At 32.0% G+C, this 18742-nt stretch overlaps 1 protein-coding gene across 4 annotated transcripts in view; it reads left to right on the forward strand.

Annotated features, from left to right (window-relative positions):
• The window catches only part of LOC143056732 (ATP-dependent RNA helicase DDX19A-like), a 40834-nt gene that overhangs the window by 5864 nt on the left and 16228 nt on the right, over positions 1-18742 (forward strand). For 2 of the 4 annotated variants that reach the window (XM_076229886.1, XM_076229883.1), the window contains exons 3-6: positions 431-487; positions 9799-9928; positions 13027-13165; positions 13700-13792. In XM_076229886.1, the coding sequence (XP_076086001.1) occupies positions 431-487; positions 9799-9928; positions 13027-13165; positions 13700-13792 (419 nt within the window). The remainder of the gene's footprint in view (positions 1-430; positions 488-9798; positions 9929-13026; positions 13166-13699; positions 13793-18742) is intronic. The other 2 variants (XM_076229885.1, XM_076229884.1) reach the window with 1 other exon arrangement.

Below are 18742 nucleotides of genomic sequence, written 5' to 3' on the forward strand. Positions count from 1 at the left end.
TAGTAATATTGTATGATCCTGTGTTTGTTCTAGTTGTGAAAGATTTACTTTATGCTACAAATGTACATGTACATGAAAAAATATGCATTGAAGGTATACAAGGTAACAAATTGATTCTTAACCATTCTACATGTATACATGAGAAAGATAGCCATAATAAATATCTATATGATTTGCCGACAACAGAAGACTTGAAATGTGTTTTCTGGTCTCTGTGTCAGTTAGACCACCTCTCCTGTATCAGGTTAAATATTATATAGATACGTATTCTTGTTTTTATTATATATGTTTATCTGAGTTTTGTATTTTTTCTATCATTTATTAGATATTTAATATTAAATACTCAACAGTCTATTTGAAATCATGCAAGTTTTGCATAATATTTAATTTTATTTCAATGGATGAACTATAATTTTAACATTGTTTAAAGAGTAATGAAGCAAAAAGCTGGGCGGATCAGGTAGAAGAATTTGACATCAATCAGCAGGTATTCTAGCTGTTTACTGTTGTGCTGTGAGCTACACTTCTATAACTTGTAAATATGTGCATTAGTATGAATTCACATAACTTTTTATAAAAGATCTTGAAAATCCAAATGAATTCCTCTTTAAAAAAACATATTTCCTGTCTGAAACCATTCAGAATGAACTTTGACATTCTTCAGTTTATTCTCAATGAAATATTAAAAAAGTTTCAATATTAAAAAAAACACACTTTCTGAATGAATGAATTCCTTAATATAAAAAAAATCAGCCTCAACTATAGCATTTTCAGTATATTCTGTGCATATTATATGCAGGCTTTCAATAATGATATATACACATACATATACTTTGCTTTTATAATCATTCATAGCAAAACCTGTACATTGAAAAGTTATTTTTGTAATTCTTTTATAAATCCTTGAACTTTAAACAATCAAAGGTCAAATTAACTTTTACAAAACCTTGACCTTTGGACAAAGGTCAAAATCAACTTTTATAAAACTGAATATTAGTCAGAATAACCTTTTAAAAACCTTTAACTTTAGACAGTCAATAGTCTGTTCAATTAACTGTTCTAAAACTTTGAACTTTAGACATGTTAGACAATCAAAGGTCAGAATAAACTTATTCTCCATGCTTACATTGAGATATTTCACTTCCACAATTCTATTGTTAAAATTGTTAACAAAGAAATGTTAGGTTACTGTGAATCCATGACAAGTCGCCCCACTGGCAAGTCGCCCCACTCCTAGTCGCCCCACTTTTTCACCAACTCGCCCCACTTAAAAAAAAAAACCGCCCCAACCTGGATCACCAACTCGCCCCACTTTTTAAAAAATCGCCCCACTTGTGAAATGTGTTAAATCCCGTTAATATTACTCCTGAAAACTCGCCCCACTGAATGGAAAACGATAAAATCTAGATTAACATATTATTAACCAGGATGAATGTAGTAAAGCCAACTCGCCCCACTCATGGAAAAAGATGTTATCCCGTTGTATATAACTTAAATTCCGTAAACATTACTCCTGCCAACTCGCCCCACTTATAGAAAACGATTATATCTAGATTAATATATTATTAAACAGGATGAATATATTAATGTCAACTCGCCCCACTTATGGAAAAAGATGTTATTCCGTGAATATTACTCCTGCCAACTCGCCCCACTTGAAAGAAAACGATAATATCTAGATTTATATTATATTATTAACCAGGATGAATGTAGTAATGCCAACTCGCCCCACTTATGGAAAAAGATGTTATCCCGTTGTATATAACTTCAATTCCGTAAACATTACTCCTGCCAACTCGCCCCACTTATAGAAAACGATAATATCTAGATTAATATATTATTAACCAGGATGAATGTATTAATGCCAACTCGCCCCACTTATGGAAAAAGATGTTATTCCGTGAATATTACTCCTGCCAACTCGCCCCACTTCAATTGTTATGCAAATAACTAATCTTAAAAAAATACAGTTATTCTTCAATAATGCGAAAATTATTTTTAAGTGGGGCGAGTTTTTATATTTTAATTTTATATCTAAATATTACCGTTTTTCATTAAGTGGGGCGAGTTGGCAGGAGTAATATTAAACATGATTTAACCAATTTCACATGTGGGGCGATTTTTTAAAAAGTGGGGCGAGTTGGTGATCCAGGTTGGGGCGTTTTTTTTTAAAGTGGGGCGAGTTGGTGAAAAAGTGGGGCGACTAGGTGTGGGGCGACTTGCCAGTGGGGCGACTTGTCCTGCTTCCGTTACTGTAGACAACATTTTTCTTCTAATATGGGGCTTTTAGACTTTACTGATAGACTATTTTCACATTACCAAATTTTGACAGTACATGTATATACATTTTCAACAGATTACCTACAAATGTACTCTATGGTAGGATATTCTGGTAATACAACAGATTACCTACTCTATGGTAGGATATTCTGGTAATACAACAGATTACCTACTCTATGGTAGGATATTCTGGTATTACAACAGATTACCTACTCTATGGTAGGATATTCTGGTAATAGTCAAACATATCATTTGGTGCCAAAAAATAAATGCTTTTATACAATTTTGTTGTGTTTAGAAAACATAAAAAAATTAACTGTTTCCCAAATTGCACTGGCCATGGTTGTAACATTGGTTTTACTTTTGTTGCTATTAATTGATTAAAAACTACATATTTATTGAAAAATTGTTAACATTCTGGATCAAAAGTTGATACTATGAAAAAAGTCTATTACAACTTGTAATTAATGTTGTAGATTTATAAACACATGGTGTGGTTAAAAGCTTTTTTGTAATTGGACAGTCACTTTAATTTTCACATTGTAGTGTAACTGCACTGCTTTTGATTAAACACTTTTTATACGACCGCAAATTTTGAAAAATTTTTCGTCGTATATTGCTATCACGTTGGCGTCGGCGTCGGCGTCGTCGTCGTCGTCGTCCGGCGTCCGAATACTTTTAGTTTTCGCACTCTAACTTTAGTAAAAGTGAATGGAAATCTATGAAATTTTAACACAAGGTTTATGACCACAAAAGGAAGGTTGGTATTGATTTTGGGAGTTTTGGTCCCAATATTTAAGGAATTAGGGGCCAAAAAGGGCCCAAATAAGCATTTTCTTGGTTTTCGCACTAAAACTTTAGTTTAAGTTAATAGAAATCTATGAAATTTTGACACAAGGTTTATGACTACAAAAGAACGGTTGGGATTGATTTTGGGAGTTTTGGTCTCAACAGTTTAGGAATTAGGGGCCAAAAAAGGGCCCAAATAAGCATTATTCTTGGTTTTCGCACAATAACATTAGTTTTAGTAAATAGAAATCAATGAAATTTAAACTCAATGTTAATGACTACAAAAGGAAGGTTGGTATTGTTTTTGGGAGTTTAGGTCCCAACAGTTTAGGAATTAGGGGCCAAAAAGGGACCCAAATAAGCATTTTTCTTGGTTTTTGCACCATAACGTTAGTATAAGTAAATAGAAATCTATGAAATTTAAACACAAGGTTTATGACCATAAAAGAAAGGTTGGGTTTGATTTTGGGAGTTTTGGTCCCAACATAATAAGGGGCCCAAAGGGTCCAAAATTAAACTTTTGTTTGATTTCATCAAAATTGAATAATTGGGGTTCTTTGATATGCTGAATCTAACTGTCATGACTGTGTATGTAGATTCTTAACTTTTGGTCCCGTTTTCAAATTGGTCTACATTAAGGTCCAAAGGGTCCAAAATTAAACTTAGTTTGATTTTGACAAAAAATGAATCAGTTAGGTTCTTTGATATGCTGAATCTAAAAATGTACTTAGATTCTTGATTATTGGCCCAGTTTTCAAGTTGGTCCAAATCGGGGTCCAAAATTAAAATTTGTTTGATTTCATCAAAAATTGAATAAATGAGGTTCTTTGATATACCAAATCTAACTGTGTATGTAGATTCTTCATTTTTTGGTCCTGTTTTCAAATTGGTCTACACTAAAGTCCAAAGGGTTCAAAATTAAACTTAGTCTGATTTTAACAAAAATTGAAATCTTGAAGTTCTTTGATATGCTGAATCCAAAAATGTACTTAGATTTTTTATTATGGGCCCAGTTTTCAAGTTGGTCCAAATCAGGATCTAAAATTATTATATTAAGTATTGTGCAATAGCAAGTCTTTTCAATTGCACAGTATTGCGCAATGGCAAGAAATATCTAATTGCACAATATTGTGAAATATCAAATTTTTTTTTAATTAGAGTTATCTTTCTTTGTCCAGAATAGTAAGCAAGAAATATCTAATTGCAAAATATTGTGCAATAGCAAGATTTTTTTTTAATTGGAGTTATCTTTCTTTGTCCAGAATCAACTGAAATCTTTGTTATATACAATATACAATGTATATTCACTTTTTACTACCAACTGATAAATTAAAATAATCTTTACCATTCAGTGATAACAAGCAGTTTTTTTACATCTTAAAGTTATATGAAATCAGTGAGTGGTGAAAAATAATGTTTATCCAATTCTTGAACCAATGCATGTTTATATCATAAACTTAGAGCTCTGTGCACGATTTTGTCATTTTTTACGCAAATATATCGTATAATCGTCAATTTTTTTTCTCTCTGTCTGTTATGATTTAACAAATATGGCTGCTCATTAAATGCCGTGTTTTAAAGCCGAAGTTTACCGATTGTCACCTTATAGTAAATAAATGACAACAAGCATGGGTATTGAGCACGTGTTTAACATGTACAATCAGATAATTGTTTATTTTAATCCATGCGTATTGCGATCGCCGGATTTTTACGAGGAGGGTTACGCTCAGGTCACTATGCATACGGAAAATACGTCGGCGAATTGCTTCCTGGAAGCAAGCAATTAAAAACAAATAAACTTCTTGTAAATGTGGACACACTAAAGAATTTTCCTCAGAAAAAAGTATATGTACATAAGTTGTGTAATGAAAACTATCCATTTAGTTATAAAAAACATATGCATGATTTTTTTTAATTTGAGGTTTCTTATGACTTTAATATTTTATGATGTATTTAAATGAGTAGTTATTGTTGCAAACTCCATTAGAAATTTTAATTGAGATTAGTTTTGGAATAAGGGAAAGGGGGATGTGATTAAAAAAATTGGGTTCAATTTTTCTCAATTGAAATTTCATAAATAAAAAAGAAAATTTCTTCAAACATTTTTTTGAGAGGATTAATATTCAACAGCATAGTGAATTGCTCTAAGAGAAACAAAAATTTTAAGTTCATTAGAACACATTCATTCTGTGTCAGAAACCTATGCTGTGTCAACTATTTAATAACAATCCAAATTTAGAGCTGAATCCAGCTTGAATGTTGTGTCCATACTTGCCCTAACCGTTCAGGGTTCAACCTCTGCGGTCGTATAAAGCTACGCCCTGCGGAGCATCTGGTTTATCATCTGTAAAACTGTAAACTAAGTTGTGTAGTGTTGTGTTTTCTTTCACATAACCAGTGAATGTTGTTAATTGATGTGTTACCATGTCAAGAAGAGGTTAGTATGAAAGAAAATAAAGAGAAGACTGATATCTTTGTCGAACTATAGTATAAATACTGAAAACTCATAATAATTCGTCAGACACCAATTTAATATCATTGGTTTTTGTGGGTATACATATGTAAGTATGTGTATCCATAGCCAATTACAGATTGAACTAGTTATAAGAAGATACATGTATGTTATTTAATTATAAAGAAATCAAATATTGGATATAGTCAAATTTTGTTCCAACAAAATTTAGTATAGAACATGTAGTTAAAGTAGTTGGTCACTTATTATCAAATTTTGCTCAAAGTATACATATGATATATGAGTTGTAAATATGATACTGAAACAGAGAAGGTTAGAACCGACAGATTTATGTTTACCCTGTGTTTTTAGATTATTTTTCGTCTTCTCTCTGGTTGATGTGTTTATTGTAGTTATTAAGTTAATTTTTGTCACAGATTTTCATTTTAATGTTACAATTAGTTTTCTGTATTTGTATGTTTAGGTACAGTACAACATGAACAGCAATTCATAAACAATATCGATTAAGGGCATATGTTTTCAAATCCATAATAATATACATTTTTGTAGAATAAGGAGATGCGGTATGATTGTCAATGAGACAACTATCAACTAGAGACCAAGTGATGTGGATGTTAATTATACTATATTTAGCAGTATGGCCTTCAACTAAGAGCAAAAACTTTAAAGTCAACAATTAAAGATCCAGATATATATTACAAAATGTGAAACAATTCAAAATAATTTTGGATGTAACACATCTTCTGATTGGCTGATGTCGTTTTCTTTATCATATCATAGACACAATTTTGTCATGTGACCATGACGTCATCAACGTTTATTTCATCATTGAAACAGTAAAATGAAATTTTGAAATAACATAAAAAATGTGGTGCACACTGTTAAATAACCCGCTACACGCCTTATTCAGTGTGCACCACATTTTTTTATGTCATTTCTTCATAGACAGAAAAAAATATTACAGTCATTCCTTAATAAAAGCAAAAACCAACTGCAATGTAAATGTATAGTAATGATTTCAATGCGTTTGGAATATACTGTACCTGGACAGCACACAATCGATCAAACTTTTGTAGTGCCTGAGATATGTCAAGAAATACATGTAAATAGCATTTAAACATTAAAGGACTTGTACAGAACTGGTGAAATCATTTTAACTATAAAATAAGGTGAATATTTGCCTGCAGAAGTTCAACCGTATATCCAGTTTCACAACAATGTTTCAGTACATTTGTGTCTTTAAGAAAATCACTTAGCTAGTGGTAGTTATCAAAATAAACATATTTAGTATGCACAAAAATTCTTTTGGAATAGAACTGTATCGCTGTGTAAGTTTACCTTATGTGCATAGAAGGGGCCTCAGTGGCTGATTGGTCTTAATTGGTGCTCACCTACATGACTTACAATGAATTAATTATTATACGTTGAATACTTACAAGTGAACCACCAATTTGAAAGTGAAGCAAAAGTCAACTTTCCCATAAGGTTGTAGACAAAACCTCGAAATCAAATATTGTGTAAAATTCACTTAAAACAAATTATCTTCAATCAACATGATCAACAATAATTGGAACACACATAAATAAATGAATCCACAGTTAGTCTGACAACACAGAGGTGAGTTCAAACACACTGTGTCTAGCTGGGTTTGTGACAACACAGAGGTGAGTTCAAACACACTGTGTCTAGCTGGGTTAGTCTGACAACACAGAGGTGAGTTCAAACACACTGTGTCTAGCTGGGTTAGTCTGACAACACAGAGGTGAGTTCAAACACACTGTGTCTAGCTGAGTTTGTGACAACACAGAGGTGAGTTCAAACACACTGTGTCTAGCTGGGTTTGTGACAACACAGAGGTGAGTTCAAACACACTGTGTCTAGCTGGGTTAGTCTGACAACACAGAGGTGAGTTCAAACACACTGTGTCTAGCTGGGTTAGTCTGACAACACAGAGGTGAGTTCAAACACACTGTGTCTAGCTGGGTTTGTCTGACAACACAGAGGTGAGTTCAAACACACTGTGTCTAGCTGGGTTTGTGACAACACAGAGGTGAGTTCAAACACACTGTGTCTAGCTGGGTTTGTGACAACACAGAGGTGAGTTCAAACACACTGTGTCTAGCTGGGTTTGTCTGACAACACAGAGGTGAGTTCAAACACACTGTGTCTAGCTGGGTTTGTGACAACACAGAGGTGAGTTCAAACACACTGTGTCTAGCTGGGTTTGTGACAACACAGAGGTGAGTTCAAACACACTGTGTCTAGCTGGGTTTGTCTGACAACACAGAGGTGAGTTCAAACACACTGTGTCTAGCTGGGTTAGTCTGACAACACAGAGGTGAGTTCAAACACACTGTGTCTAGCTGGGTTTGTGACAACACAGAGGTGAGTTCAAACACACTGTGTCTAGCTGGGTTTGTCTGACAACACAGAGGTGAGTTCAAACACACTGTGTCTAGCTGGGTTAGTCTGACAACACAGAGGTGAGTTCAAACACACTGTGTCTAGCTGGGTTTGTGACAACACAGAGGTGAGTTCAAACACACCGTGTCTAGCTGGGTTTGTGACAACACAGAGGTGAGTTCAAACACACTGTGTCTAGCTGGGTTTGTGACAACACAGAGGTGAGTTCAAACACACTGTGTCTAGCTGAGTTTGTGACAACACAGAGGTGAGTTCAAACACACTGTGTCTAGCTGGGTTTGTGACAACACAGAGGTGAGTTCAAACACACTGTGTCTAGCTGGGTTTGTCTGACAACACAGAGGTGAGTTCAAACACACTGTGTCTAGCTGGGTTAGTCTGACAACACAGAGGTGAGTTCAAACACACTGTGTCTAGTCTGACAACACAGAGGTGAGTTCAAACACACTGTGTCTAGCTGGGTTTGTGACAACACAGAGGTGAGTTCAAACACACTGTGTCTAGCTGGGTTAGTCTGACAACACAGAGGTGAGTTCAAACACACTGTGTCTAGCTGGGTTTGTGACAACACAGAGGTGAGTTCAAACACACTGTGTCTAGCTGGGTTTGTGACAACACAGAGGTGAGTTCAAACACACTGTGTCTAGCTGGGTTTGTGACAACACAGAGGTGAGTTCAAACACACTGTGTCTAGCTGGGTTTGTGACAACACAGAGGTGAGTTCAAACACACTGTGTCTAGCTGGGTTTGTCTGACAACACAGAGGTGAGTTCAAACACACTGTGTCTAGCTGGGTTAGTCTGACAACACAGAGGTGAGTTCAAACACACTGTGTCTAGCTGGGTTTGTCTGACAACACAGAGGTGAGTTCAAACACACTGTGTCTAGCTGGGTTTGTGACAACACAGAGGTGAGTTCAAACATACTGTGTCTAGCTGGGTTTGTGACAACACAGAGGTGAGTTCAAACACACTGTGTCTAGCTGGGTTTGTGACAACACAGAGGTGAGTTCAAACACACTGTGTCTAGCTGGGTTTGTCTGACAACACAGAGGTGAGTTCAAACACACTGTGTCTAGCTGGGTTAGTCTGACAACACAGAGGTGAGTTCAAACACACTGTGTCTAGCTGGGTTTGTCTGACAACACAGAGGTGAGTTCAAACACACTGTGTCTAGCTGGGTTTGTGACAACACAGAGGTGAGTTCAAACACACTGTGTCTAGTCTGACAACACAGAGGTGAGTTCAAACACACTGTGTCTAGTCTGACAACACAGAGGTGAGTTCAAACACACTGTGTCTAGCTGGGTTTGTCTGACAACACAGAGGTGAGTTCAAACACACTGTGTCTAGCTGGGTTAGTCTGACAACACAGAGGTGAGTTCAAACACACTGTGTCTAGCTGGGTTAGTCTGACAACACAGAGGTGAGTTCAAACACACTGTGTCTAGCTGGGTCCAATCTTAATACAAGTCTTTATTAATTGATTAACCAAATAGTAAGTTGTGTTCCAAATAAAAGTCATTGAATTGTCATGATTGTATATAAATTGAAATTTATATTGGATTAATATCAGAAATAAATAATTTTCTTAAGGTTTTAGTCTGTTATCTATTTTCTGCATGAAATGTTTTTTCTTGTATCACACTGAAAGGAAGCTTTTACAAAAAGATGATGTTTACAAAAAAGAGAAATTGATAATCACCAAATGCTTGATTATTGCCATTATTGGTGATAAATAAATATCTTGATATCAGATTCTCACTTGTTCTGAAACACAATTTTTTCTAAGTGTTGGAAAAACAATGATTGATTAATTACTGTATACTGTAGGTTGACAATCTGAAAATAACCAAACCAAACCAACCTGAGACAGTAAATGGTGCAGGGTCAGCGGCCAGTGGAGAACCAAAATCTACTCCTGACCCAGGAGGCGCTGCCGAAGGTGGCCCAGAAGATGGCGGTAAGTAATATCTTCAACAATATTGAAAGAGAAGTTTTGAAAAAAATATTAAAGTCATAAGAAACGAGTGACCGGTGAAAAATAATGTTCTTCCAATTCTTGAACTTATGCATACAAACATCCTAAACTTCGTCTTCTGTGCTCGAATTTATCATTTTTTTCGTGTAAATTTCGTATAATTGTCAATTTTTTTTCTCAATCGGTCAGTGTTGTTGTGAAAATATGGCAGGTAATTAAAGTTCGTGTTTTGAAGCCGAAGTTTAACGATTGTCACCTGTTTGTCAACAATTGACGAAAAATAAACAAAAAAGCATGGAAATTGAGCACGTGTTTAACATGTAAATTCAGATAATAGTTTATTTTAAGGACATCCATGCGTATTGTGGTCACCGGATTTTTACGAGATGGGTCACACTGAGGTCACCTTGCATACGGAAAATATGTCGGGGGAATAGCTTGCTGGAAGGAAGCTATTCAAATAAAGTAAACTTCTTCTAAATATGAATAAATTAAAGAATTTTCTTCAGAAAAAAGTATATGTACATAAGTTTTATAATGAAAACTATCCATTGAGTTATAAAAATCATATGCATTATTTTTTTTTGATTTGAGGTTTCTTATGACTTTAATAAACACTACAGCTATTCACTTTTTTTTTCTTTTCTGTACAATATTTATATCAAAACAAACTCACACACTCGCATTTAATCTCTGTATATGACCTGTAACATGTTAAAATTGCAATTACAATGACAGTGTTCTCCCCAGGCCGTTTTAGCGTCGCGGTACCGCGACGCTATATTTTTTCACCGTGATGCTATAATAATTCACGCGACGCTATAATTATTTTGAAGATGCTATTTTACTTGTCCTCAATTTTGAACTTTCATCTATTATCGATTATGATCATAAAAATTATATCACCTTTAATTGTAATCCCTTTAAGTCGGACACTAAAGGCAATTAAGAGATTAAATAGCTAGGTGTTAATTGCCCTCAGGGTGATAACTGTTTGGATGCGAATATCCCAAGCTGACACTTGTGACATGACTAATACCACGTGTCTGCAATAACCAATTTCGACATGGAAAAATGCAATCACAAAACAATTAGAAACCTACGTTTTGTATTACGAAACTTCAGAGATTGAAACGATTTTTTTTTTTTTTTAAAAAGGTCGTTTATTTGTGAAACTCTCCAAAAATTACTTTCTTTCTCTTCCAGTAATACGAGAGCGAGAATTTTGGTTTAGAGCTAAAATAAGTTTAATACTTCTTTAAAAAGTTATCATAATTGGCTTAAGTTTATGTTTAATCCATTTAATGCATTAAAAGCGTCTTATTCATTCACAATCTCTTGTCAACAATGTTTATTCTGGGACTCATTTTTCGTAAATTTTTCTATGGCCGCCATTGCACATTTTTGTGTAAACTACGGATCAGAACCGGACCAGATATGACAAAAATCCGCATTTTCACGATAATGACAACAGATGGACAGTAGACAGAAAAAATATACCAAGAGAGAAAACTACGCTTTAACAGACTATTTGTTAGATAACTTTGTTAAAAATACATATCATTTTAATGTAAAAATAAGAAACAACTGGAACTAATTCATTAAGTGCCATGAAACAATGAATTTCATAAACACGATAAAAAAAAAAATTTAAATTGATTTTTTTTTTTGCTACTTTTGCTACTTTATCTTTACTTGATATACTATAAAATATAGTTAATTTTGTGTACTAGATATTTAGTTTTGTATATATACAGGTTGATCTATAATGAACCATTCATTCATTTGACTTATTGTTGGGTAACTGAAACCACATATTTATTTTTATTTGGCACAAGAGGAAAAAAATAATTCTGTAACTATAAATGAATAAAGAAAACATAAACTGAACCAACTGTTTTTGTGGTTATAGTTTAATTGTATTCTCAGTTATGAATTGAACAATATAAACTAAAACATATGAAGGAAATAGAGCATCAACGCGACGCGACAAACGAAATTAAAAAAATAGTTATTTTTATTTACTCAAAATGTGATGCTATCCAAAATTTCTGGGGAGAACACTGAATGATTTATGAATTATAAGGCAACTATATTGGATTTGACTGTTACAAATTAGGCTTACCCTTGTCACACACAATCAATACAGACAAATGACTAATTAAGCATGAAAACGGGAAACGAAGGCCAGCAGGACATGGAAAATTACATGTGCTATTATTGCAATGAGAAGCAGGATATTGGATTCTCACTAATCAATATGCGGGATCAGGGATTAGACCCCTCCAATGAGACCCCCAAGACATTTTAATTTTTTTTGCATGTTAATTTTCACATACACAAAGATGGGTTTGCTGTCTTGGAACAGACACATTTAACTCAACTGGGGACACAGGTTGAACCAGTCATTCATAAATAAGGACTGTTCTCAAAGCAAAGCACATGGTGGTCTTTAATGGCATTTTTATTAGAAACCACATCAATTATAGAATTTGAACATATTGCTAATACAGTTAAAGTATCTTATAGACTTCGAATACAGAAAATTGTATTTTTGTGGATATTTGATATCTTGATTTTTTTCAAATTCATATTTTTCTCAAGCCTATAGAAAATTTGAACTGCAAGAAAAATTCAATAAGCAAAGTTCCTTATCAAATAGCAAAATTAAAAGCTCAGAAACAACTGTCATTTTCTTGACTTGGTACCTGTAGGCATTTTCTTTTTAGAAAATGGTGGATAAAATCTGGTTTTATAGCCATCTTAACGTCTCACTTGTATGACAGTCGAATAAAATTCCATTATAATATTGACAATTGATTTTCAGAATACAACAAATATTAATTAATCCACAGTAGTCTTAGATAAAAATTCTAAAATATCATACAGGGTTAAATAAAAAATGTAAAATATCATACAGGGTTGAATAAAAAATGTAAAATATCATACAGGGTTGAATAAAAAATGTAAAATATCATACAGGGTTGAATAAAAAATGTAAAATATCATACAGGGTTGAATAAAAAATGTAAAATATCATACAGGGTTGAATATTGGTTTTTTTTCTCTTTTCTACATAGGGAATACTAAAGAAGATGAATCATTGCTGAGGAAATTGATCCACTCAAAGTTGATATCCTCAAAAGCAAATTTAGAAGTTTTGCAGAAAGATCCTAATTCTCCATTGTATTCTGTAAAAACATTTGAAGCTTTGAATTTGTAAGTACATTAGAAAATTAACGGGATGAGGTAGGATTGCCAATTAGTCAACTATTTATCAAAGTTCAAATTAAGAGGATGTAAGCAATATTAATAATAGGCATCCGTACAGCCTTCAACAATGAAATAAAAACCATACCATATACTAGTAGTCAGCTATAAACATGAAAAAAGGCCTTGACATTAAAAATACGAAACAATTCAATTGAGAAAACTAACGGCATAATGTATATAAAAAACTATTAACCAAAAACAAATATGACAGTCATGAACCAATGACAAACATTGAAATACAGGCTCCTTCAACAAAAGAAAAAATATTTTTAAGGATATCTGATTCATGGTTTTACACAAGTCTGCATTAATCCTATATTGACATTGTTCTGTGTTGAACTTTATATTTGCGATTCACATGAACCCTCAAAATCCACAGAAAATTTGTATCACTTGAAAAACAACTAATTCACAATATTGTATTTAAGATTTTAAAGTTTATATCACTATAATCCTAATTTTTTTTTTATATGTTTTTAGGAAAAAAGAATTGTTAGAAGGTGTTTACAAGATGGGATTCACAGCTCCTTCAAAGATACAAGAAACAGCATTGCCAACTCTCTTAGCGGACCCGTACGTTTTGATGACCTATCATCTAACTAAAGATTTTGCAGTAAAAAGTAGTTTTGTTTCCCCTGGGGCAAAAATATCTCGACCAATTAGTACCATTTAGCCATTCCTTCTGTTTGAAACCAATGGATTTTAATATGGTCACATCCTGCTTGACATAATTCATGGTTGTTTCTACAATTCAAGAAATAATAGGAAATCAATAGAATTGATGAATTCTGCTCGATAACTTTACTTTTTTTTTTTTTTATTTTTATTATTTATAACTTCCAATTTACAACATAATATACACAAATATAATAGCAATATATAATATATAAATCTATAGATATTATCTAATCAATACATCTTTCTATTAGGAAGCAATTTTTTTTTTTTTTTTTTTTAAATATACAAATATAAGATAAAGAGTAAAGCAGTTTGAACACCGGAGAGAGAGAGATAGAAAGAGAAAGAGAGCGAGAGAGAATAGTGTGGTGAGTTTTCAATATAATTCATCTAGAAATTGAATTCTATTTTAGTATAGTAAATACAGCATTTTCATTTATAACATGTATATACATTTTTGTACTTAACTAAGCATGCTAAGTAATATATCAAAAGCATTCCATTCTCTGAGAAACTGATGTTCACATTTGTTTTTCATAGCAATATTTTTGTCCATTGCATACACATATTTTATCTTTTCTTTTACTGAGTTTATTGTCAGTTGTTTTTTAAAACATCTGGAATTATAAATATATTGCTTTATGGTAAGAAAAATAGTATTTTCTGCATTGCCTTTTGATATTTTTGCAGTGTTACCAAACAAAAAAACTTCTTTTTTAAAAAGTACACTAATTCCATTGGTTAGAAACCAATTTTCAATCTGTTCTAATAATAATTGTGTATGTTCACATTCCCAAAATAAATGTTCTAATGTTTCAATTTCTCTGTTACAAAATGTACAATTTGGATTATCATAAATCTTAATTTTATGAAGAAATTTGTTTGTAGCTAAGATTCGATGGTTGAATCTAAACTGTAGCCACTGTAACTTAGTATTATTTGTGACAACAAATGGCAGTTTATAAATTTTTTTCCAATGATTTTGATCAAAGCCAAAAATTTCAGTCCATCTTAACTGACTAGTGGGAACACTTCCATTTTTATTCAAAACAATATACATATCTTTAGATCCTTTTGAACTTTTAACAAGTCTTTTAATAGCAGATGGAATTAAAGGTAGTTCTAATTTGTGATTTTTTCCCACAAATGATTTTGATGCTTGATGTATAGCAGATATAATACTATTATATCTCATGAAATTCACATTTATCTGATACATTTCTTCTATCTTTTGATGAGAGAAAAAGGTCCCATCTTCATTTACAATATCATTTATAAATCTTATACCATTTTCAAACCAGTCTTTATAAAAAATAGGTTTATTTGCTACCTTTATATTATTGTTAAGCCAGATTGGACTAGCAAGAAAGCATTCCCAACTGTCATATTCATCTTTTTCTCTAAGAAGTTGCCATGCTTTCAGAACATCTAGCCAAAATTTATTTTTGATATGTTGCTGTAATTTTTGGATATAAACACTTCCACAACCATAAAATTTTTCAAGTTCTACATGAACATTTGACAAAAAAACATTCTGCCATTTGTTGTCTGTTTTAAATAATCTCCTTATCCATGTACACTTCAGTGCTAAAATAAATGCACTAAGATTTATCATTTTGAGTCCACCATCTTCAATATCATTTTGTAAAACATCTCTCTTAATTCTATCAATTGGTGAACTCCATATAAAATTGTACATAAGTTGAATAACATTTTTTAAAATATCATCACTTGGATTTGGTAAGGATATAAACAAATGATTTAAAATAGGCAATATCAATGTCTTTACTACAGTAATTCTACCAATAACAGTAAGATTTCGTTTTGACCATTGTCTTATTACACATTTAATTTGTACAATTATTTCATCATAATTAATTTTTACAATTCTATCAAGATTAACATCAAAGCTTATACCTAGTACCTTAAAACATGTTTCTCCCCATGTAAGGTTTCTATTTTGGCATAATACCTCATTACTATACTTTTTATTTCCTATCCAAATAACTTGTGTTTTAGAAAAATTAATATTTAAACCAGATATATTTCCAAACCAATCTAATTCATTTAAAGCTTCATTCAGAGATTCTTCTTTACCATCTAAAATAAGAGATGTGTCATCAGCAAATTGTGAAAGTTTGTGCTCAACTTGCGTAATTGTAATACCATTTATCTTATCATTATTTCGTATTTTTAATGCTAATATCTCAGCACAGAGAATAAAAATATAAGGCGACAAGGGATCACCTTGTCTACAGCCTCGTTCTATAGAAAAAAATTCTGATAGATGTCCTCCCTGGTTTACAGCTGATTTGATATTGTTATAAAAAACTTTAACCCAATTAATTATTGATTCTCCAAAATTGAACAACTTCAAGACACTGGTTAAAAATTCCCAAGAAATCGAATCAAATGCCTTTTCGAAATCTATGAGCAGCAAAAGTCCTGGAATATCTTTTTCCTCAGTAAATTGCATAATATCATAAATTAAACGAAGATTTTCTCCAATATATCTCCCACTTATAAATCCAGTTTGATCGAAATCTATCAGTTTATCTAAAACTGTTTTAAAGCGTTTTGCTATAACTCCAGAGCCAATTTTATATACTGTATTTAATAAAGATATAGGTCGCCAATTTTTTAAGAAATGTCTAGGCTTATTTCCCTTCGGCAGGCATGTAATGATTCCTTGTTTTTGCGTAACAGATAGTTCACCAATCTCAGTACTGTAGTTCAAGGAGTTTACAACAAAAATTTTCAAATCTTTCCAAAAAAATTTAAAGAACTCTGTGGAGAAACCATCAGATCCTGGTGTTTTATTATTTTTCATATTTTTCAATATCAAACCAGCTTCTTCAATTGTTATTTCACCTTCAAGATTTTTTTTCTCATCATCAGTTAGTTTTTTTAATTTTATATCTTTCAATCCTTCTTTAAGTTTACTGAATTTATCTCCCTTTGACTTGTCTTTATTCTTGTACAAATTTTCATAAAAAGATTTTACTTCTTTTAAAATATCTTTTTGTTTTGAAATTACATCTCCATTTTCTTTTACTACTTTTGGTATTATCTTATTTGTAAAATTTTTTGATTCTAGCCCACAAAAATAGCTAGTAGTTTTTTCACCCTCTTCTACCCATTGTATTCTTGATCGAATTATCTTCCCTTTAATTTTTTCTTTTCTTATATTTTCTAATTCACATTTTTTATTTTCCAAAATCTGTATTGAACCTTCATCTACCTTTTCTTCCAAAATAAGAATTTCATTTCTAAGATCTTTCTCTTGTTTTTCTTTTACCTTTTTCTTATAACTTGAATAAGATATAGTTTTACCTCTAATTTCCATCAACATTGTCTCAAGAAATAAGTGACTATTAATATTAAAATGGAGATCTTCATTATTCATGTCTTCAATTCTATCTATATCATAAATTACATATTGTTTTTTAACTTCTACTATTTTTTCTTTAACAATCTGTATATATTCTGGATCATACAATAATGAATTATTAAATTTCCACAATCCTCTACCTCGATCAAAAGGATTAAATTCTAGATTTAATACAACCATAGAATGATCAGAGCGATAGCTAGGCTCGATATTACAATTTTTCAAACAGCATAGTAAATCTTCAGATAAAAGAAAAAAATCTAGCCTTGCTTGTTTAAAGGGGGTTCTTTTTCTCCATGTGAAACGCTTCAAATCTGGGTAAAGTTCACGGAAAGGGTCAATGAGACACCTTTCCTGAATGATTTCTAAAACTTTCTCCCGAGCATTTGGGTTATTTACATGTAAATAATTATAATAGTCTATATCAGGGTTGAGAACAAGATTAAAATCACCACATATCATATAGCTATCATTACCAAAATCATCTATAATTGACATAATTTGATCATAAAAAATAGGAGTATCTATATTTGGTCCATAAATAGTTACAAATGTAAAATGTAAAGTATCAACAACTAAGTCTAATACTAAATAATTACCACCAACATCTTTTTTTTCTTTTAGGACCTTAAACTCAAAGTTGTTATTAAACATAACTGCTACACCTCTTGAATTTGAGCTATAAGATGAAAAATAACTATCATATCCCCACATAGCTCTTATATTATTTTCATTTTCACATAAGAAATGAGTATCTTGTAAACAGTAAATATTGTAATTCTTTGTTCTTAAATAGTTAAAAACATCTCTTCTTTTAACACTATCTCCTAAACCTTGACAATTAACAGTTAATACCTTCAGGGCACACATGATATGATGTCAGTAAATACACTAGCACATAATATGACCTTAAAAAAATCTAACAGTAATATCTGATTATTCTCAATGTGTGTAAAAATACTAAAGAAAAACATTTCACCAACATAAAGATGCATAAAAATGATAAACAGGATAACTCACCATAAACTAAACCAAAACAAAATGTAATGGAATGATATTGCAGAAATGCAATAATTAATAAAAAGAATAAAGGACTGGAAAGAAAAAGAAAGAGATAAAAACAAGAATTTAGCATCAAAATGGCAGACATTTTTGATTGAATTAATGTCAAAACAAAATTCTAGTTTTTTGCAGTATAATTGTTCTTTCAATTTTATATATCCTGTATATGATTTATCAGTTATGACATAGTCAACTATTTTACAAAGTGGAGACAACTTTTATAGTATTAAGATTTGTCCCATGAAAATAAGAATGGCACTTTTAACATGTTTAAAAAATAGATCAAAGTTCATCAAGACATAATGTACATGTAACAATGAGAGTCAAGTACTAAGTTAACTACTTATTTCCTTTGTCTCAATCTAAGAAAAATGTCATCAAATATATTGAAC

This window comes from Mytilus galloprovincialis, chromosome 13, assembly GCF_965363235.1.
Source record: "Mytilus galloprovincialis chromosome 13, xbMytGall1.hap1.1, whole genome shotgun sequence".
Classification (NCBI taxonomy): Eukaryota; Metazoa; Mollusca; class Bivalvia; order Mytilida; family Mytilidae; genus Mytilus; species Mytilus galloprovincialis.